This window comes from Ascaphus truei, chromosome 14 (assembly GCF_040206685.1).
Source record: "Ascaphus truei isolate aAscTru1 chromosome 14, aAscTru1.hap1, whole genome shotgun sequence".
Lineage (NCBI taxonomy): Eukaryota > Metazoa > Chordata > Amphibia > Anura > Ascaphidae > Ascaphus > Ascaphus truei.
Window position 1 is genome coordinate 8,823,799 of NC_134496.1, and position 22,933 is coordinate 8,846,731.

The 22,933-nt window shown below is 43.8% G+C and overlaps 1 protein-coding gene across 4 annotated transcripts in view; it reads left to right on the plus strand.

Annotated features, from left to right (window-relative positions):
* Positions 1 to 22,933, plus strand: part of PAX3 (paired box 3) — a 99,238-nt gene that overhangs the window by 73,237 nt on the left and 3,068 nt on the right. For all 4 annotated transcript variants that reach the window (XM_075569682.1, XM_075569684.1, XM_075569683.1 and 1 more), the window contains exons 5-8: positions 5,521 to 5,729; positions 7,547 to 7,694; positions 9,342 to 9,556; positions 22,200 to 22,452. In XM_075569682.1, coding sequence (XP_075425797.1) covers positions 5,521 to 5,729; positions 7,547 to 7,694; positions 9,342 to 9,556; positions 22,200 to 22,452 — 825 coding nt within the window. The remainder of the gene's footprint in view (positions 1 to 5,520; positions 5,730 to 7,546; positions 7,695 to 9,341; positions 9,557 to 22,199; positions 22,453 to 22,933) is intronic.

Below are 22,933 nucleotides of genomic sequence, written 5' to 3' on the forward strand. Positions count from 1 at the left end.
ATTAAGCATCTTAGGGCAGGGGGGCTCAACTCCAGTCCTCAAGACCCCCCAACAGGTCAGGTTTTAAGGATATCCCAGCTTCAGCACAGGTGGCACTGATTGAGCCACTTGTGCTGAAGCTGGGATATCCATAAAACCTGACCTGTTGGGGGGGTCATGAGGATTGGAGTTGAGCCCCCCCCCCCGTACATTAGCCACAGTGATATTAAGGGAGTTACCTAATGTCACATGAAGAAATGACATTGGGATTCAAGCTGGGTTTGCGAACGCCAGTCTTCATACCAAATCTCCTGAACGCCAGTGTCTGCTCTGCAAGGCACTGTGCACATGCTTCATGCTATGTAAATCAACGTATGTACACACATACCAACCCCGCGGTCCCCACGTCCTGTGCCGGGAATTCCCACCGGGTCTGAGTTGACATCCCTATAATCTGCAAGAACCTGAATACACTGTATGAAGCGTCTGACCCAGATGGACTGGCAGATCCGGGCGCGCTGGAGCCCAACGAGGCCGTTTGATAATCTGGCCTGGGTGAAGTCAGCCCATTTTCTTCAAACATTATTTGGGGCTTGAACTGACGCCTTATTACACCATGAATGTTGTCTTAACTCCTCGGCTGCCTGAAGGGCCTGAAACCCAACGGTGGCAGCAAAACGGTTAAATTGTGGCAACCCAAATTTGATTCAGAATAGGGATTTTGTTAACAATGAGATCAAGGGCAGAAGAGCTAGCTGAAGCCAACCCTGCCGGATTACAAATTCCTCCCTTTTAAGAATAAGTGGCAGCATCGGCCTGACCGTGAAGTTTAATTAAAAGAAGTTCCAGAATTAGAGGCTGCTTCCATGTCCCATAACCCCTTGTGACCCCGGCTGCAGCCCCAGGAAAAAAATAAAAATCTCTTTTTAGCAACTGCTTCGCACAGGATCACAGCGTCGCGTCATACAGAACAGGCCACGTGGAATTCTCTAATTAAATGCATCCAGGGGAGGGTAAAAATAGATAAATCCAGGCTTAAAAAAAAACAAGTGTTTGCAGGCATCTCCTATTAATGATCACTTGAATTTATGTGGTGCCCAGCTAGTGTTTTACAATCACGCAGCTATCCCGGGGGTCACATCCTGCTAATGCGTGACCTAAAGAGGAGAAAATAACCGTTTTATTGTTATTACTGTGCAGTTACAGGTGGGTAAGTTGAGTGTTTAACATAGGATACAGAGAAGCCGATGGTGAGTAAACAAGTGACAAAACCCCTCGAGCGTGCAGTGTACAGCAAATACACACACCGCTTGTGAGCACATTCACACGTATCAGACAGGTCGGCAACCTGCCCTTCCCAATTATCTCTCTTCCACTGCAGCCAGGAATTCTGGGTAATGACATGCAAATGAGCACTCAGTGTCACCTTTTGCTTCTTCTCCATTTTAACATGGATGCCCTATAAGCGTATACCTGCAGTGTTACACAGATTTTTCAGCATAGGATGGCTTAAAGAAGTACAGAGCCAGTAAATGTACTCCCAGACAGCAGCATATCAACTAGAAATATCCCATTGATTGTGTGTATATATATATATATATATATATATATATATATATATATATATATATATATCCACCACACATTAGTTGTTATGATGGGTAAAAAAAAGTGACAAAAAACAATCCACCGTAAAGCATATAGCAAATGGAAATATGACTGTGTGCGCGTTTGCATGTCTTAGGCATGTAATATAGTGCGCGTGTCAATTACAATTGGCTGTGGGAGGCTGACGTTGATACAGTCGAGTCGCGCGGTGGTGCGGCAGATCACAGCAAATACATGAAAATGTATATTTTCGCGCTGCTGCTGCGCCACGTGACGCTGCCAAGCCAATCACAGCGCAGCTGGGATAGGCTCGGGGGGAGGGGGGGGAGGGTGTTACTGGGGCAGGAGGAGCAGGGCAAGTTCTGCATCTTCAGGTGTGAAAGTCTGTGGTAGTCAGTCCCGAGTCCCGGACATGACAGGTGGGGGGGTGGGAGAGAGGAGGAGACGCAAGAAAGAAAAATACATCTGATAGAATATGGGACGCAGCCTGATTAATCTACCCCTCAGATGGGTGGGGGGAGGTCTCTGAGGGGAGGAAGGGGGTGGTAGGAATCACTGAGGGAGAAAGGGGGAGAAGAGGTTGGTAAAGAGGAGTGGGACTGGTATTGATAAGAGGTTGGTAAAGAGGAGTGGGACTGGTATTGATAAGAGGTTGGTAAAGAGGAGTGGGACTGGTATTGATAAGAGGTTGGTAAAGAGGAGTGGGACTGGTATTGATAAGAGGTTGGTAAAGAGGAGTGGGACTGGTATTGATAAGAGGTTGGTAAAGAGGAGTGGGACTGGTATTGATAAGAGGTTGGTAAAGAGGAGTGGGACTGGTATTGATAAGAGGTTGGTAAAGAGGAGTGGGACTGGTATTGATAAGAGGTTGGTAAAGAGGAGTGGGACTGGTTTTGATAAGAGGTTGGTAAAGAGGAGTGGGACTGGTATTGATAAGAGGTTGGTAAAGAGAAGTGGGACTGGTATTGATAAGAGGTTGGTAAAGAGGAGTGGGACTGGTATTGATAAGAGGTTGGATGCAGGTTGAGCTTGTTGTGGTTGTGTGTGAAGCCGGGTGTGACGTCAAAGCCACGCCCGCCTGTCACTCACAGCACAGACCTGTACACACAAAGTGTGATTCACGTGCACGAGCATTCACACACACGCGCGCGCCAACTATAAAACAAGCCTTAGACAGGTCTGCAACCCCGCCTTTCACCATTATCGCCCAGCATACAGTGCTTCCACTGCAGCAAGGGATTCTGGGAGATGACATATATATATATGCACAATTTCTTGCCCTAGAATTGCACCCCTTTTGTTTTCATACCCAAGTCCCTATGTGACAGGGAAGACTAAAACAGAGTTCTATAAATCTTTGCTGGGGGCTATTTATCAAAGTCTCCCGGCTCCAAAACGGATGCAAAAAAACCTGCAATGAATTAATCAAAGATAAACATCCCACAGGTTGCAATGGTGGGTTTCTGTGGTAACTCTGGTGCTATGTTTTGCAGCCGGGAGATCTCACAGGTATGTATGGGACCTGATTAGCGCCACAGACCTGGCTCACTCATTACGAGTCAGTCTCACTGATTTTCAGCAACCGTGGAAGTTTCCAATGTAGTCTCACTGATAAAGCTAAGAGCAGGGGGGCCAACCCAAGCCCTCAAAGGCCTCCAACTGGTCCGGTTTTCAGGATATCCCTGCTTCAGCACAGGTGGCCGCATTATGACTGAACCACTGATTGAGCCACCCGTGCTGAAGCAGGGATATCTTGAAAACTTGTTTGGATATAGAACAGCTACATCTCCCTGATAGTCTTCCTTGGAGTTTAACATCTCCTGGTGTGATAACATGTTAATTCTCCTTTTACCAAACACGGCCCCTTTTTTATTACCTAGTATGCATTTTGACGTCCCTTAATTGCTGCAACAGGCTCGTTAACAAGATTGGGTACCATTAAAGCAGCAACCCATCAAAACCAAACCCCATTTTTCTGTACAGGTTTGGCACCCCGGGAGCCTCCAGAGCGGCGCTATTTAAAACGTGGTTTCCGAGATAATTACCAGTGAAGTTACCGGTATTACTTCCCGGTTCTAAAGGGGATTTAAATGGCCCATGCAATAGGAAGCCACAACCAATGATGTTGAGTCTTCCTATTGGCCGTCATTTTGTGTCCCTTGGTTGAAGATTTAAACCCGGTAACTTCCCTGGTATCTCAGGAACCGCGAGCGCTTCCCCGGAGCGACAAAATATCGCTGCTCGGTTCCTGGGGATCTCCGGTTCCCATTCAGGGGGACGGGGACAGACGGACAAGACAAACGGGGGGTATTGCTGCTGTAAAAGTCCAAGCAGGTTAAGGGTAACTGGACTTGTATAAGAACATGAATTGATTGCGTATTGTACCACTTCAAGAACCGATAGACTCTAAACGTTTTCTCCGTGGGATGAACAGGCTGATGTAATATGTGCTTGAACGATTCGGGCAAATTGAAGTGATAAATAATAGCTCTGTGAATTGGGAAATAATCAGCACCAGGCCAAATTTGGTCCCTGGGGCCTCTTTCATAGAACATAGACATATATCCAGATGCTATTGCTTGTCCACAGGGTTTTACTACAAAGTTTCTGTTTGTTTTGTAAAGCTGTGCATATGGACATCCAAGTGCTGAATAAAAAGTTAGTATTTGTTCCCATGCTTTTGGAAGGATCAGACTTGATAGACCACAGCTCTTTGTCTAAAGAACACTTTATCATCAGCGGGAAGACCAGACGTGTCGGGCCACATATCTCTTCCTTCAGGCTCTGTGTCACTATTCCACCCTGGGGCCCGTTGGATACACTTGGTTGGCCTTCTATGGCACCATGGAGTGGAATGTACAGTAGATTTGACAATGTGTACCTGTGGCACGATGTGACTCTGTGGTGGGAGGGATAGACATAATACAGTAGGTGTTGCCCTTTTCTGCAGGATGTCACCTGTGTTGCATAGCCACATACTGTAGTAGAGCTGATGAGGTTGAAAAAAGACATATATCCATTTAGTTAAGCTTATGCTAAGTTTAGTTGACTGGGATACTCACCCTAAATATGTATTTATATTGATCCAGAGGAAGGCAAATAAAAAAAACCCCAGTGAAACATTAGGTAATTATGTCTCATAAGGGGGAAATAAATTCCTTTCTCACTCCAGTAATGGCAATCAGATTCCTCCCTGGATCAACATCCTTCCTATGTATAACTTACATGGCATATCCCTTTATACCTTTCCATTCTCAAAAGATGTCTAACCTTTTCTAGGTTGTTGGGAGGCTGTGTGTGGCTTCTGTATTTCAGGCTGCATTGTTATGTTATACAAATAGCACAGGCATGGTTAAGCTTTGGTCGCTACAAAAACAAGACTGGATCAGAACGTACTAAACATAACAAAACGTAATTCAAAGAAAACAAAGGACTTCCGTTTCCCTTTTGATCTCACCAAGTTTCTTCTTTAATGTATCAACAACAAAAAAAAGCCGCAATACAGAGAAAATCAGCACACACATCCAAAGGAAAAGTTATCAGACACACTGTTATATGTGCATAACTAAACCTGACGAAGGAGCGGGGAGGCCTTCAAACGATGCTCTAGTGTGCACATATAACTGTGTGTGTCTGCTAGCTGCTCCTCTCCCTGTGTGTGCTGATTTTCTCTGCATTGCTGCTTTTTTGTATACATTAAAGAAGGAACTTGGTGAGATCTAAAAGGAAAACGCAAGTCCTTCATTTTCTGGTTTACGTTTTGAGCGCTGATCCAGTATGGTTTTTGTATAGTTCCCTGCATCTTGTGGTATAGATAGGTGATCCTAGCACCTCTAGCTGAATTATAGCAGACAGGGTGAGTGCTGGTCCATTATTATTTTTTTTAAGCATTGGTCGTTGCCTTCACTTCAAGGTCTCTTTCATCGCTTTCAGCTCCCTCATCTCCTCAGTCTGAAGAAGGCTCCGATATTGACTCCGAGCCGGACCTCCCGCTGAAGAGGAAACAGCGGAGGAGCAGAACCACCTTCACTGCCGAGCAACTGGAGGAGTTGGAGAGAGCATTTGAGAGAACGCATTACCCGGACATTTATACCCGGGAGGAGCTGGCGCAGAGAGCTAAGCTTACCGAGGCGCGAGTCCAGGTACAACTGTCACAGCACCGCCCCCCTAACATCCCTGTGTTTCTTCGTAGGCCATAGTGACATATTGCAAACATGCACCTCTACCATGTACGTGGTTACGTGTATCTGCATTAATACAGCAATGTCAACCCATGTGGATGAAGTAACGTGCGCATCTGCATTACATCTGTTTGTTATCCTTGTGCGCGGATCAGTTTTCACTAGATCATCCAGTTTATTCTACTTTCATATAATTACCAGTACCAGGGTTCATATGTGTAACCACAAAGAGGAGGCGTTTGGGGGGTCTGTCCCCAATAGCATGGCACTGCTATTGAACAGCTATCCTGTAACTTGTCCGATTTCCCTTTTTTTGTGTGGCTAAATTCATCGCAAGATGAAACCGGGAAAAGAGAAAAGTGTATAAGTGGTGTTGTGATTCTGAAAGCATATATTTTTGTAAGTCAATGACCCCCACCAGGCAAATGTAGGAACCTTCCTACAGCTGTTCTAATGTGTCCTTAACCCTCTGACTTCACGACATTCCTTATGGCTTCTTCAGATCCCCAGGGGCCCATAACCTGTCACACTATTACGATGATCTACAGCCTAACAAATTCCCCTGAACATCTAACATATGGGTCTTTTACTGGGCACAGCATGAAACGGCATATCACTGTCAATCACAGATGGACCTCTTTGCTGTTGGAGAGGAGTACAGTGCATTGTGTTACTTGTACCTTGAGCAGGGGAAGGGTTAAACTACCATGGATGGTGGGAGATTTTTTCTCTTATTTCAAGTTGCCGCTATTTATTAAAATGGGCTATTGCTCTCCTGAGGCCCATGTATCCAGCTGGCTTTTAGCAGCTTAAAAAACAACACTATATGGTCCACCCTGGCCAAAACATAACGTTATTGAGGCAGTGCTGGCTTCTAAATGTACGCTTATAAAGGACACTGACGATTGCGACAGACACAGCACATGTGTTGGAATAGGGACTGCATTATTCTTTGTTTTATTTAACAGGAAATAAATATTCTGGATCAGTCCTTTAACCCCTGCAAAGCCAAACGGGCCATCATAACATTACTAAGTATTTATCAGTATTTCAAGTTTAATATATGCTCCAAAGGAGGTGTTTGACACCTAACTGTAGGCAGCTAGTAATATGTAAGGTATTTTCTTTCCTAAACACACTCCAGCACTGGAATTATCCTAATCATGCGGAGGTAGGGGCTGTCTTAATGAATTATTTCTCTGTTTGTTTTACTATATCAACCAGTGGTAGTTAAAGGATTTAGGGCCCATTATATACTCTAATTAGCATGTGTCATTATATCAAGTCACAGGGTAAGACAGACTGGATGAGCTATAGGTCATTTCTGTCTTTGTTTCTACAATCAAATGAAAATGTTGCGAACGCTTAAATTACATTTCTTGTCTGTTTGAATAAATTGACACGGTCCTCGTGCCGCTTTCTTTATGTAGGACGTATGTGCGCCAGTTGGCGTTCATATATAGAGAGTTTCGTGCCGTCCCTGCAGTAAATGCGATGGGGGTCAGAGCCATAACCACAGGGCTGCATCTCCTGGCCCAAGATATCCTCCTATCTTAATGATATCTCAGAGGTCCTACCAATTCTGCTCTTTCTGGATTTATACGTTAATCACTTCAATGCTCAAGAGGTCCCATGGAGCCTATGAAGAATGTTGAACTGGTTTAACATGCCAATGCCTTAACCACAAAGTTAAATCTCCCATAAGAAACCTTCCAAGAATATGTTGAAGCATCATGGGTTTTATTTTTTTTTAACGGATCATAATATTTTTCTTGTAGGTCTGGTTTAGTAACCGCCGTGCTCGTTGGAGGAAGCAAGCAGGGGCCAATCAACTCATGGCTTTCAATCACCTGATCCCAGGAGCATTCCCACCTTCAGCCTACCAGTTATCTGAGACTTCATACCAGCCCACTTCTATACCACAAGGTAAATCCTGACACACCACACCAGGGGTCCCAAACTCAGTCCTCAAGGGCCACAAACAGGAAAGATTTCAGGATATCCCTGCTTCAGCACAGGTGGCTTAATCAATGGCTTAGTCAAAGACTTAGCCACTGATTAAGCCACCTGTACTGAAGCAGGGATATCCAGAAAACCTGGCCTGTTTGTGGCCCTTGCGGATTGAGTTTGGGACCCCTGCACCACACAGTCAGCTACAGAGACCCCTTATTATTAGACGTTAGTTAAACAACTGCAGTGGGAAAACTTTACCTTGGACACTTAACTGATGCAACGGCCTTGCATGTCTGGCGTTTAATAGACCTGGTGGTGGAATGTGTCTGATGCTACTCAAAGCTATCCTAGTACTGGCAACATACTAAACCCATCCGCTTCCTGTGCCTTCTTGCAAGTTCTCTGAAAGTAAAAGTCTCCCTCGAGATATTATTGACGGGTAACTATATTTAGTATTGGCATTTTTCTTTAGATAAAATGTTCTTCTGCTCTATCACTTTGCTGAACACACACGTCAATGCCTCCATGTGTAGGACACAGACATCTCTCCATAGATGGAGGTGGATCTGAGGCCATTACACAGCGCCCCCTTACATCACTGAAGGACGCCTTACTAGTAACAGTTTCATTTGTTCTGGGATGGCCCCCTAATATAAAACCTGTCCTTTTCTGACCAAATTCAGTCCTTTTCAGCACAGAGGCTGGTTGGCAATCTCCAAAGTAAGTGAAAATGTACCAGGCCGGTGACAGCACTAGAGACAGATGAGGCATAAGGAGGGCAGCCTGGTATAGAAAACTACAATTACTTGCAGACAAGGACCCAATGAGATCCTGGGTTTGACTACATACCTGGAATGCCCTCATGTCTATCCCAAGCTGTTTTGAATTTCCTTTTCGATATTACCCTTCACCACCTCCCTTGGGAGGCCATTCCATGCACCCACCACCCATCCTTCGCCAATTAGAGGTGTGCGAAAGGGCTGGCAGGCGGCACATAAAACAGAAATGGTAACCTGTCCATGCTGGAAGATTTGGTGGCGCACATGCGCCAGGCTGCAGTGGATTTAGCTTTTAGCCGCCTTAGGCTTTGGATCGCCAGGGCGATGCTGCAGGTGGGGGGGCCGCTCCAGAGAAGACCCCCCCACTCTCAGCACACACAGAAATTGCTTCCCCAGGATTGTGGGAAACCCGCCTCTGACGCCAAGATAATTTGGAGGGTTGTCCCTGCAAATGTCTGCAGAACACAGAGAGCACAACAGGCACACGATGGTATCAGCAATCAGGGCAAGTTGCCGGTGCACGTGGAAATGGGGAAGATCCCGCACTACCCCAAAAAAGTCACGAAGATGGAAGAAAGCACCCAGGCACACGGTCTTGCAAAAAATGGGATTTTATTAGGATACACACTGGTGAAAAAAAAGACTAGTATGGCGCCTGGATAAACTGTAAAAGAATGGCGTTTCAAACCAAACCCTTTGATAAATGTCCACCTGATTCAGCTCCGTGGTAGGAACTTCTCTGAAGGCTCGCACCGGTATCAGCCAATGTAGTCGTCACAAAGATGTTGAAAACTATGACTGAAAGGGTTAACATGTATGTGTGTGTTTGCTCCCTTTCCAGCTATGTCTGATCCGAGCAGCACCGTTCACAGGCCCCAGCCTCTCCCTCCGAGCAGTGTTCACCAAAGCAGCCTCCCTTCCAACCCCGAGAGCAGCTCAGCCTACTGCCTGCCCAGCGGCCGGCACGGATTTTCCAGCTACACAGACAGCTTTGTGCCGCCATCTGGGCCTTCCAACCCCATGAACCCCGCCATTGGCAACGGCCTTTCACCTCAGGTCAGTGCAGTGTTTTCATTCCTTTCGCTGAGTGCCAGAACCGAACAGGCTGAGCACCTGAGGCAAGAGGGGAAGAAATTGCCAAATTCGAACCATAAAGCGTTCTTTATATGAGCCACATGATTTTGTTTTGCAAGTTTCCTTCCCTTTTTTTTCCCTCCCCAACCCCCGCGCTGGCTACTTCAAAGCTGTGGCGTGTAGGTTGCCTTTCAAGTGTTTTCACCCCCCCCCCCCCCGCCCCCACAAAAAAAAATAACGTAGACCTTTCTAGAGTTCAAAATGACAGTGGCCACAAGGCACAGAACCAGATTGAGCCACAGTGAAAGGAGCACAGTGTCCCGAACCCTGCAGCCATTCCACGCGGAGATCCACAAGCCAGTTACACATCCATTTACAGTAACATCATGTGACCCCACTATTAAACACACACACACACGCACACGCACACGCACACACACACACACACACACCATTTACACAGTCGTTTAAGAAATGTCTTTATTATTTTCAAACTTGTTCTATATCACACGATGTGAAATCCGCCAGTAAACAAAATTAGACTAATATAAATCCATCTTTGAGCGGCTCATTGAAGGGCTGGATTACACCCGCACCAACGTCGCTGCGTCCGTGGAATCGTTGCGGTATTCTTGGCCGGGGGTGCGTGTCCAAGGAAAAAGCAGTTTCTGGCACTGCAGGAGTTTGGCTATCATGATATAATCTCTACTCTATTGGGCTACGTTAATGCCATCAAAGTCACATGTGAAAGTATATCTTGGAGTTATAAATGATAGCAGAAGACATTATTCTTTTAGCCCTTCAGTATGATGAGAAGTGGGGTCAAGTACAGTTAACAATGCTGTAACTTAAAAGCATCGTTAACAGTGAGTTACCCCACCGCTGCCCATATTGAACGTAGTCCCAATAAAAACATAGAATTTGACAGCAGATAAAAACCACTTGGCCCATATACTCTGCCCATTCCCCATGTGCCATAAATCCCCAGCCCCTCTCTGATCCGTGGCTGGCTTTTATATTTAGCCTCTTGAATTCCCTTATTGTACAGTATTACTGCATGGCATCCTTCTGCAATATTTGGGGACTTTTGATTACGTCCATTTAACATTGAAAACAAACCTTCGCTACTAGTATCTCACTGCTGAAACAGAAGCCACATTTAAAACAGGCAACCACGTAGGGCCACGTTTACTAAATGGTGCTATGCCATAAGACATCTTTCGGCACTGGAGGGTGACATAGCATCGCTTAGTAAACATCGCCCCTTCCTTGAACAGGATACTTCTCAGACATGGCAACACCGTGAGTTTCACAGATAAAGAGAGGGCGATACGTGCTGTGGTTCCTAAGATTTGTTATAATTATGTATGAGAACATAGAGCCTTAACCACAAATTATTACAGTCCAAAAAAAAAAAAAACTCTGCGTCAATAAATTAGGATAACTGTTGCACCTTGGGAATATATATGCATTTCTGGAAGCCATAATTATCCTGTTAATTTTCATTTGGAGGACAAGGCTGTGTTTGGGAGTTCCGCTAAAATAAATTGACTTGGTAATTGAGTGTCAAAAGGTTGGTTGGATTTCTTACGGTCCACATCTGCCTGAGGTTGACTTGACATTGTTAATGTGTGCCGAAACACAGGGCTTTTTATTATATCAGGAGGACCAATACTCAGGTGTCTAATAGTTTCACAGCACGGCGTGCAATCTATAATTAAAATCAGGCTTCTTTGTGAGGCTAAGTGGGGGCATCTTCACAGCTCGGTATCCTCCCCAAACACATCTTCCTCTCGGCAGTGAGAGGAAACAGAGGGATATTCAGAATGACATAAATGAAAAGTGAAAAGACAATTATACCCAATTACACACTCATCAGCTGGGCTCTAGCAGTGAGAGGGCATCTTAATAGGCAGAAAATGAGATTTTAATGGCACAAAGGGGAGCAAAAAAAATAACGACTCACGTCTTTCCCCTCTCCCCGACGTGAGGTTTGCATCTTGAGAGGACTAGCGCTGCTCTCTGCTACGCAGTGATAAATCTGCGAAAATACAAAGTTCAAAGGCTCGCGAGTTAAAAGGGGTGAATAGTCAAATAAAAAATGCAGTGGCATAAACATTGCAGCCTACAGGCAAAAAACCCTCATAAAACCTTCTCCTTCCAGCAGTACGTGTAATTAAGTTTCATTGCTTTCTACTGCATATTAGCAGGAAGTCCCAACTTTCTGGCTATTAATCCGCAGTGGGACTCAACGACTTTAAAATTGAGCAATCCTTTTTTCAAATGTTACAGCTTCGCCAGAACACAGCCCGGCGCCGAAGCCGTTTTATTTTCTTAATCGGACCGGCTGTCCGCACGTCCTTTTATATTAGCAAAAGCACTCGTTCCACGTCACGCACATACCCATGTCATGTACAGACCTATGACCATCTTTACTTATATAGCGCCCACAGTGTACTCAGCGCTGTACTAGAGACATTACCGTACTTGGAATTGTAATACAATAAGTGCAAACCAGCAAAATCAGACGATAGGAAGGGAAATCCCTGCCCCGGAGAGCTTACAATCGAAGTGGTATGTTGGGAGAGTTACAGAGACAGCAGGCGAGGGAATAAGTGCAATAGATGGCAGTGTTTGGGCACACTGGTTGGTAGGAGCGACTGTGAGAGTGGGACTGTAGCGATCACATTGTTTATCTGAGCTAAGAAAGTCACAGAGCTGGCGATGCCTTTAAAACTCCAGCTAAATATATGCAGGCGCTTTCATCTTAACCTTTCACTACTCAAGGCCTGCAACATTCCGCAGAGCAACGCCTGCGCCAGGTTATCTGGCAGTGACGGAGTTAATGTTTTAAAGACACAAGCAATGCTTTTGCTTTGTGTAACCCCCACCTTCCTAAAACCTTAATTAAAAAAAAATTCAAACCAAACCCCTTCCTCCCCCCCATAAACAACGGAGTAAGGAAATATTTCCACTTCAAGATCATCTTTAGAAAATGTCCCGTCCCCCACCGCGATGTTTCAGCAAGTAACAGGTTAAACCAGCATTCATTCTTATTCATGGGGGAAATGCATTTTCAACGAAATACTAGATACAGTACTTGTCTTCCCATTGAAGTGGTTGGTTTTCACTGCACTTTCAAAGGAAAGTGGAACTACTTAACGTCTAAAAAAAAATGATATCATTGTTCTGTGGTTTCTGGCAGCGGAGTGGTTAAGTCGGGTTTTTCCATTGATGTTTTTCTTCTTTTCATCCTAAGCATAAATTGGCATCCCTGGTTCCATAGTTATTTGTTTGTGTTAATTCATTCTCATAAGAGAAGGAGGGTAGAGAAGAAGCAGATGCTGATGTCTGATGTACAGTAATCATGGCAGGCCTCAATTAACACGTTGGGTCCATTTCTGATTGTAGGAAAAACTTGAATGGTTTATTTTATGCCATATGTTTGTCACAGAGGATGCATGGTGGGTGGAGATTGGGAACCACTCTTATTTTTTAAGTTGAAATGACATACAATCAACGAATTCCGAGCACCACTGCCACCTGCAGAGGTCATTACAGTGATAAACTACTTCTGATCCCTCTGGTTTACTCATCAGCATCTGGGGGCAGTTAGCGAACTATGGGTCTTTAAAGCATCGCAGCGATTGCCCTGACTACATTAAGGGAGTAATTAAATTGTCTTTTCTATAGATCACTCCAGCATAACAGAACTCAGCAATTCTGCCTTTTGCACACAAAAAGAGACGTTTATTTTGAAGACAAATACTCGCATACAAATATAGTACAAAAAGGCGATGTCGTCCAAATAAGTTAGGACATTGTCAAAGATGGTTGCATAGTTTTCTTTGAGTAGAATCCTTCTGTTGGATCTTGGTATTGTGATGTTAATCTCGGATCCTCATCTCTCCTGGTCTTAACCCGTCTCTCTCTCAGCTAAAACTGCTGGTTATTTATCCAGACAAAATTACCCAGTCATCTTAACTTTAAGTATTATATCCTACATGGTATTTACATATGATGTTCCATCTTAACCCGGATGTTATACAATATCTCCTTATGTACATATAATGAACTCAAGCTTATTATCAGAAATGGTTTAATCCGCTATACCAACGGCGGCCATGTGTAACTGAAATGTAACTGGTAGGGCCCCTCACCAGGCAGCCTAAGACCGTCATATAACCTTCCTGTCTCTTCTGGTTGTTAGAATAGGTTAACCACACCTCTTTTACGTTAAAAAAAAACTTTACTTGTAACTAAATCTAAAGACGATTTGACCTTTTTCCACATAAGAAGATCTTCAGAACTCATTCTAATGTTAAAATAAATGAAACATATCTCCTTGTCTTTGTAAAACATCCCTTTCAACAATTGTCCTGTATTCATCATTCGTGTGCTTGAATTTTGGAGGGAAAAACTATTTCTTACAAGCTGCAAACCACCCTAGAATCCAAAGGCAAGATAAACGATATATTTGGAGTAGATTCTTCCCTTTTCACATCTTGACCATTGTTGCAACACAGAGGGTGTTAAGCACTCTGCTTCACGACATTACTGATGCTCACGTTAGGCCATATTTACTAAGATGGGCCACTCCATTAGACAATTTCTGTGCTGGAAGTCATGGGCTCTAAAGAACCATCTTTCCTAAACTGTGATGGATTATTTATAAAATGTTTTACCAGGAAGTAATACATTGAGAGTTTCCTCTCGTTTTCACGTATGTCCTCGGCACAGAGTTAAAATGACAAATACAGTTAAATAAGTGAGCAGAGTATATATTATATACAAGACATTGCATGCATACTTAAAGATATTATGGGCGTATGTAACAGTTACAGACCAGATTAAAATGTGAGACAGCTTTGATTTTGAAAGAACTTAAACTGGTGATGAATGTGAGAGTCTCCGGTAGGTTGTTCCAGTTTTGGGGTGCTTAACGGATTGGCAAATGTTTAGTAAATCAAATATGGCCCCATGATGTAAGTCAGTTTCATTGTAATTGGTAGGGTGCTTTGTGGGTTATATGTTTCCAAGAGACCCGTTGGATTTAAATCAGCACAAAATCCATGATGGCAACAAGCTAACCCGGTGTTAGCTGCTAGACACTGCTTATTAACTACAAAAATCGCCTGATTTGAAAACTAGAACAAAATGAAGGTGAGCTGCTTGTTTAAGTAATAAGGCACCACACAGTCTGCTAATCTGAAGGATTAAATGGTAGCCAGGGCAGATATCACCCAATGGTACCTCAACTCCTGAGTATATTTTGGTTTGGTATCATTATTGTATTAGACATCTATAGGCATTTAATTACAATAAGCTCCATGCGTTTGTCAAAAGCCATAGCCCTAAAATTAAACTGTGAACCCTTCTTAGGCCCAGAGCTGCAGAGGTCCGGTGTTGCCTTAATGTCACGAGAGACCAGGTTATTTACACATTTTTACCAGGATCATTCATTGAGAAAAACAAGGTAGAGAAATAAATTGTAGTTTATTCGGCTTAAATCCGCATACACACAATGGAACAGAAAATACAGACAAAAAGACACACTTACTGGGGGTCTAGGGTCGAAAACTAGACTTTCCTATGTGCAGGGAACTCTATGGGAGAGTTTTACCCTGACCGGGACTTAGCCCGGGATCTCCTGGAACTCAAATCGACATAAAATTCCTGATGCCACCGCTACGTTCGTTTCTCAGAACTTGGTCCCTCCTGACCGCGAGTCAGCCTGAGTCTCCTGGGACTCAAATCAGCATGAAATCCCAGCCGCTGCGGCCGTTTCTGAGAACTTGGGCGCAAAATTCGGGACTTAGACTCTGGCGGGCAGGCTTTTCAGGTTTGTAATCGAAGCCGGTTGTCTTGCTATTTCGAACAAAGCAACTTTGAAAAGCCCGCCTGCTCTCTTTCGACTCTGATTCAAGGGGAACACACAATCTGAATGGCTCATAGGTTCTTATAGCTTTCCCTGCTGTAGCTGAAACTTAGAGGCAGAACTCAACAACCAATCAGTGCAGGGGAACTTTCTCAAGCAGCCAATCAGAGCCGGTAAAAAAGCCGGGTCAGCGGGAAATTTGAAATAGCCAAGGGACATGTGCAAGCTTGCCACATCTCCTTCTGGCTATCCCAATGCCTAGGCACCCCTAGGTCTAACAGAACAAGTGGCATACCGGAGGACTGCCATTGATCTCTGAACTTGGACTCCGCCTTTCCCCGCTAACCAAATGCCGTTCACACCTCTGGGCATCCTCTGGCTGCTTTGAACTCCAATGTCCAGCAGACCTACCGGCGCCTATTGGTTGGCACGGGCTGCCTGTTTAAACATATTAACAATACATTTGAATAAACTCTGAGTCTCGGGGAACCCCTTCAGCTATGTGGGACTTTAGGTGAGGATTTTGAGGTTGCTGGACATTAGTTCCAACGACATGTAAAAGAGGTCTTCTCACAAAGCACAGTCACAGAGTTCCGGTACAGGTAAGGCATGGATTTAATGAGATGTTAGTTAGGTCAGAGCTAGAGGTGGCATTACTTACATCCAAACCCTGACATAGCTCCGTTACAGAGTCTGGATGGGTGGAAGACCAGTTTGTTAAACCATACCTATCATATTGTTATTTACAGGGTTCTTTCTCTTTTTTAACTTTAATTGAACCCCTATTCAGGGTCTTGATGAGAGTAACGCCGCCTTTGGGTAAGACAGGGTTTGGTCATGTTATTTGAAAGTAACGCAAGGCAGTTCTAACCCAACTTTAGAAATGGGCGAATTTGGATCCACAGCGGTTCCTTTGTTCCGCAGATTTCAGCGGATCAATCTCAAAAAGGGCGATTTTTTGCGTTTCGCGGATTTTGTATTATTACCACCAATACACTCCGCAGATTCCGCAACCCGTGGGCGGATTTGCAGAATCCAATTCACGGATTCAGCGATCCGTTGCGCTGATTCTTAAGATTCTATAAATCCGTCCACGGATTGTATCCAATGGGAGTTTTTGATGCCCAAAACCCGACCAAATGCGTTGGCGGATTTTGCACCGCGAAACAGATTTTTTTTGGGGGGGAGGGGAAAATACGAGAAAATTCTGGAAACGGATTTGGGAAGATTCGCCCATGTCTACCTAACATGCCATTAAGCCTATGCTAAAGAGGTCAACAATGGCCTTCGTTTTTGCATATAATTGGCTCTGTGAAATCGGGGTAACCTCGGGGAACATGGGGTCCATGACTGATTTTGATTACGTGATGTTCTGAGGTACAGGAGCCTGAGGATCTAGGTCTTAGTAGGAAACCATTGTGCGTATTTCATTCACCGATGTTAAACATGGTATATAACAGAAACACAATAGCACATGCACGTCTAGCATTGCACACACGGGCAGTGGTAAAATGAGATAAAACACAATTATAAATAAGATCAGCAGTCAATTAAAACATTGTACTACAGAATGCTTCTGCTGCTCACGTGTTAACCCCATCGCTGCCACACGGGCGTTCAGACGAGAGATTTCTCAAATGCATTTGCAAGATTTGAGGTTTTTTTTACCCAAATTTGATTTTCCGTACGGTCTCCGCATTAAGCAAACATACCAATTTCACAGAATTTCGCCAATAAGCATCTTAAACGAAATTGCAGGGCCCAGTGATCTAACGATCAGCAGTTTGCGACCTCATGCAACATTTTTGTACGTCTCTACTTCTGACTAAGGCAGTAAGTCTAAACCAGGGGTGGACAACGCCACTTCTCAAGGGCCATCAACAGCCTGGGTATTAGGGGATATCCCTGCTTCAGCACAGGTGGGTCACCTGTGCTGAAGCAGGGATATCCTTAACACCTGAGCTGTTGGTGGCCCTTGAGGACTGAAGTTGGCCACCCCTGCTCTAAATGGTGATAAATCATTTAACACAGAAGCTTTTAGTGCCGGGGCAGATTGCAATGCATTGTGGGCTCCTTCATTACTAGAGGGTTTAACCGACAGCAGAAGCGGGCGTAAGAATGTATAGGTGAAGCTGGAGACTGTCCCCCTTGTTGGCTTGCGTGGTGTTAATAAGCCATAGCAGAACAATTATCCCACATTCTTCCCATGCAATAACTCTGTCACAACACGCTCCTTTCTTCCTGGGTGTCAGGTCGACCGTCCGACAGATCCAGCTAACGATTCCTCTCCCCCTGCCTCTGCTCACCCTGCATACCTTCTATTCCTGTTGCTATGAGGGCGTCCCCTCCTTATGAAACCTCACGTGAACCTATAATCTCTATGGGATTCTATTGTATAAGGTTCCTATATGAAGAAGTAGCTTACTCTCTGGTAAGCGCCCGCTTCAAATGCCTGTGTCCGCTCTCCTTGCAACCTTGGAAAAGCCACATTTTCTTTCTATGCTCCAGACACCAAAATTAGTCTGTAAGCTCTTTGGGGCTAGATCAGGGCCAGCACCAGTCCTTAAGGCCCCCCAACAGGTCAGGTTTTCAGGATAGGTGCTTCAGCGTAGGTGGCTCAGTCGAAGAACCTCCTGAAAAACATTTTAATGAGTTTTACAGCATCCTTCGATTTCTATAGCAGGTTTTAGCCCGAAGGTAGAAAAAACAGGATATTCTGCGCTCGTGCTGTGTGATGGTGTGGATGATCCCTTTGCAGCATGTACATAAAGCGTCTCCCCAGAAACTCTCAAATCTAGGTGAACCCCCCTAAGAAAGGGGGGAAGGCACCCTGAAAAACAAGATAATAAAAAATGCACAAATGCGCACCAGGGATTAGTGGAAGGTAATTTATTAAAAATACACAAAAACTGAGGGGATCCAACCCCACCTCAGAACAGCTGTGCAGCTGGACGGCTAAGTACTACCCAGGAGAACACCTAATGGTGACTAAACCCTAAGCTGCACAGTATACAAATACAGTGAAATTTATATAAAAAACATGAAAGAAAAAAACAAACATGAAAACAACCTATCAACAGATTTGTATAGAAACCGCCATAGGGTTGGGCACTGGCAAGGGGAAACGGACACTCACACTGAGACAGTCAGCAGACTCGCGGTGTCTGCACAGGATCCGGATCTCGGCACCGCGGAGATGAATAAAACCGCTGCTGTCTCCTGCAGGCTCCGGCTCAGCTTACCAGCATACACGCGCAGGATGACCTGTCGTGACCTCTACGCGTTTCGTACCAAGTACAAGATATTTGCAACTTTCCTGTTTGTGATCATTTGTTGCCAATATTCCCAGCAGTTTGAGCTGCAAACTGTAACAATAGATAATGGTTCCTTAGTACTATAAGTATACAGTGTAGCTGCTGAGTTACACAAGGGAGGAAAAAATTATTCTTGGACATGCACAATAATATACCTAATCATTTACATTTCAAAATTGTTTACAATCTATCCATGTTAATATTTTTATAAATAATAATACTAATTATATTGTAATTGTCTTAGAGAACACCTAAAAATGTTTGTTTTTTTATTATTATTAAAATAATGCAATAACATTTACCACGTGGTTTATGAAAAAAGGTACAGGAACGATGTTCCACCTGTAAAAACCCCGATATATATATATACACACACCACGGAAATAAGCCGTGTTAGTCCAGTTGCGATAGTGCAGAATAAATGAGTACTTCAGTATTAGGTGATACCTTTTTTATTGGGACTAACAATTGATTTATTATTATTAATAAAAGAAGGAATAACATAGATCTATGAGTCACACTAAGTGCCCATGATGGACATGTTCATGTAGAATGATGAGGGTAACAAGCTGCCACCAGTTGATTCATGCCCGTGTGAACATAGCTAAGGAATTTGCAGGCTTTCTGCACTGCGGGAATAGTAAAGAGCAGGTGGCATCATTTCTCTTAGAACCGGGGAATACATGAAGGGGATCTGGGCTGCATCTGTTTCGCATCACAACAGAGCAATGCTCTGGACATCTTCAGAACAACGTGTCCAGCTTCCTGTGGAGAGAGCTTCTGTAAATTACACGCTACACATGTGTGAGCCAGGGTCAAATATGAACAGATCATATCACCGGGACCAGCCAATAAATATTAACCCCATTGAGGCTGGACAGGATGGACACATAAGAAGATACCCAGAGAGGTATCCTTCATGGGGCAGTGATGTGTAGCGGGACCAAAGACATTGGATTCACACTTATAAAACCTCCAAAGCTTTTGTGTACCATGGAAACGGTGCAACTAATAAAGCTTTAAACGCGCCACTGTCCTTCATTCATTTTCGGCCAAGACGAGACAACGCTTTTAATAGGCACAACCCTTGAAAAACTTTCCCAGCCCTGTGCCACATCGATCATATCTGTTCGGGACAGATCTGTGATCATTTTCATCATGCAGAAATGAATTGCATACACACAGGGGCTTTAATGAACACAGAGGAAGGGCCAGCAGAATTACAAAACAGCAACATTACATTATTTGAAGATTTCGATTGTCTTTCCTTTGCCCCACTCTGGTTTCACAGAGTTAAAGTTGTTCAAACTTTGTAGACTGTCAAAGCAAAGGGTATTTTAATGCGTACCTAACCCAAGTTGCCAAATTTCAGGAACCAATATGAGAGAGGTATTGGGATTCTAGATCCAGATACTAAATTATGTACAATGGGATTCTTGTTACACTATGTAAGACTCCAGTAAAATCTGTTTATTGTTTAGTCTTATTCCGAACATGTTGGGAATAAATGATGTTGATATCAAACCGGGGAGATTGGCTTCCAGTGGGTGAGATAAATGTATAGAGGTCGGCTTTGCTGAACGCTGATATTCGCTCTTCTTTCAAAATCCGTCCTGAACAGGAAACAATGCTAAGTTGACGTTCACTAACTTTGTAAAAGGGATTAGACCAAGGTGACCATGCCCTTCCCTTAACTCTGTGTTTAGGTGAAGAGGTCAAGTTGCAGAAAAAATACAGAGGTCCCGATGCCTGGGGCTACTTCCCTTTTTAGCTTTTAAACAGACACAAGTCGGAAAATCTAATTATTGTGATGATAATTTAGTGCAGGTAGAGATCGGAAAGCATGGCTCAGCAGAGTGAGGCAGAGTCTACCAGCGCTTCATGTTCTCACAGTGACTTTGCCTTCTTCAGGGTTCACTTCTGCCACAAAATAAAAGCTTTCGAGGCTACAGTGCATAGAAAAGGAGTTAGGGATCTGATTTTGAAGAAACTAAAGCCAATTAATCAAAATATAAATATCTGATGAATTTCACTCCAAAAAAACATTAAAACAATAGTATCTTGTATTTTCTAACTTGAAACCGCAAGTAATATCATTTTATTTTCCGTTTGATACGCAGTTAAACAAAACGTTTATATTTACGATCAATGTACACCAATAAACTATCATCCTGTTACAGTAATCACCATTTGAAGTGGTAGGGGAAGACTTAACGGACATGGGTCTCCTGGGGTCATAAGAAGATATGTGAGACAACCTTAGCAGGCAAAAGACTAGTTCTGTCTATCTTTGAGTTACCATATGATACAATCAGCTTGAAAAAGGTCACCACAAAATATTTAATATAGAAAAAGATGTTCCATGCAACTTATCACTACTATACCTTATTTTATTTAAACTATAGTTTTAAATACACAGAAATAAACAAACAGATATAATCACAACAAACTATATTGCTATTAGTTATTACAAATGTAAAAACACACACACACACACACACACACACGTCTATGTGTATATATACAACTATGTAATTTGAAAACATACTAGATCAATAAGTACTCAGGACTAACATCTGATGAAGAGACTGTCACGGGAGACCAAGACTAATACCCGGTATCAACTCGCCAGGCAGAAACACAAGAGTTCATAAAATTAATTTATTGGAAAAAAATATCCACAACTGACATATAAACAGACAGCACATATTCTCACACCTGGGGAAACTGGTTATACCCTGCAGGCCTAGTCGCAGGGACCTCCCTAAAGAGATTTTCCCCGTTATCCTCCACTGCAGTGCTTACAGGAACTGGTCTTGGACCTGACCAGACTGGACCTCCTGCCTGGAACCGGTACAGGAACTGGCACTGCAGCTGGAATCCTCTCAGCCAAGCATGAGAACTAACAGCCAAAGCTAAACTGAGCTGAAGCTAACTAGGGGTCTCCGTCCGACCCACAACATTGAAACCTTCAGGGCCAGGTGCTGTCTGCGTGCCTGATTGGTGGGAAGAAATGCAACATAAAAAGAGTTACATGGAAAGGTCGCAGACAGCTCTGCAACTTTCCAACTGACCATAAAGTTAACCCCGGGTCCCTGAAGTGCTGGAGCCAGGCAACTTCATACATATATATATATATACATATATATATACATATATATATATATATATATATATATATATATATAATGCAACTGCATTATTGACAGGTAGGGGTAATGGCAGGTTTGACCTTTATTAATAGCCGCCATATTGACCCCTACCGTCACAGAGACCTCTGCAGCTTCGAAAGCCCATGCGTTAGAAAACCTTGCATGATTGATATGTTGCTTCATTAAAAGGTATCACAGCCAGCGATGTATGTTAGGCAGGACTCAAAGATACAGCTATGTAATATACATTTGTAATATCTCTGTTCTTCTTGTTCCGTTAGGTAATGGGTCTCCTGACAAACCATGGCGGAGTGCCTCATCAACCCCAGACTGATTATGCCTTATCACCATTAACTGGAGGACTAGAGCCCACCACTGCTGTATCGGCAAGCTGCAGCCAGAGGCTAGAGCACATGAAGAGTTTGGATAGTCTATCAACATCGCATTCACAGTCCTACTGCCCGTCAGCCTACAGCAGCTCAGGTTACAGCATGGAGCCGGTCACAGGATACCAGTACGGGCAGTATGGGCAGAGTAAGTCGCTATTTTAGCACCGTCACTGGTTTGAATACAGGTCAGATGCAACAAACGCTTTGGTTTACATCAGGGGTGGTCAACACCAGTCCTCAAGTGCCACCAACAGGTCAGTTATTGACTGAGGCACTGATTGAGCCACCTGTGCTGAAGCAGGGATATCCTTAAAACCTTGCCTGTTGGAGGCAACAAACCCCTGGTTTACATAATAACATATTTTTTCAAGGGATTTTGCTAAGAATTGTCCTATACACTGCTGGCCATATTTACGAAGCAGTGATAAGCCATACGACATGTCACAGCGCCATTAGACACCTTACGGGCCATACAAAAGGATGGATTCTGTCTGTCTTGCAATGCAGCAAGGTGTCTCATGGCTTAACACTGCTTAATAAATATGCCCCTGTATAAAGTACACACATCCAACCACAGACATCTTAACAATGGAGACATAACAAGCGGATATCTCCAATAATCATGC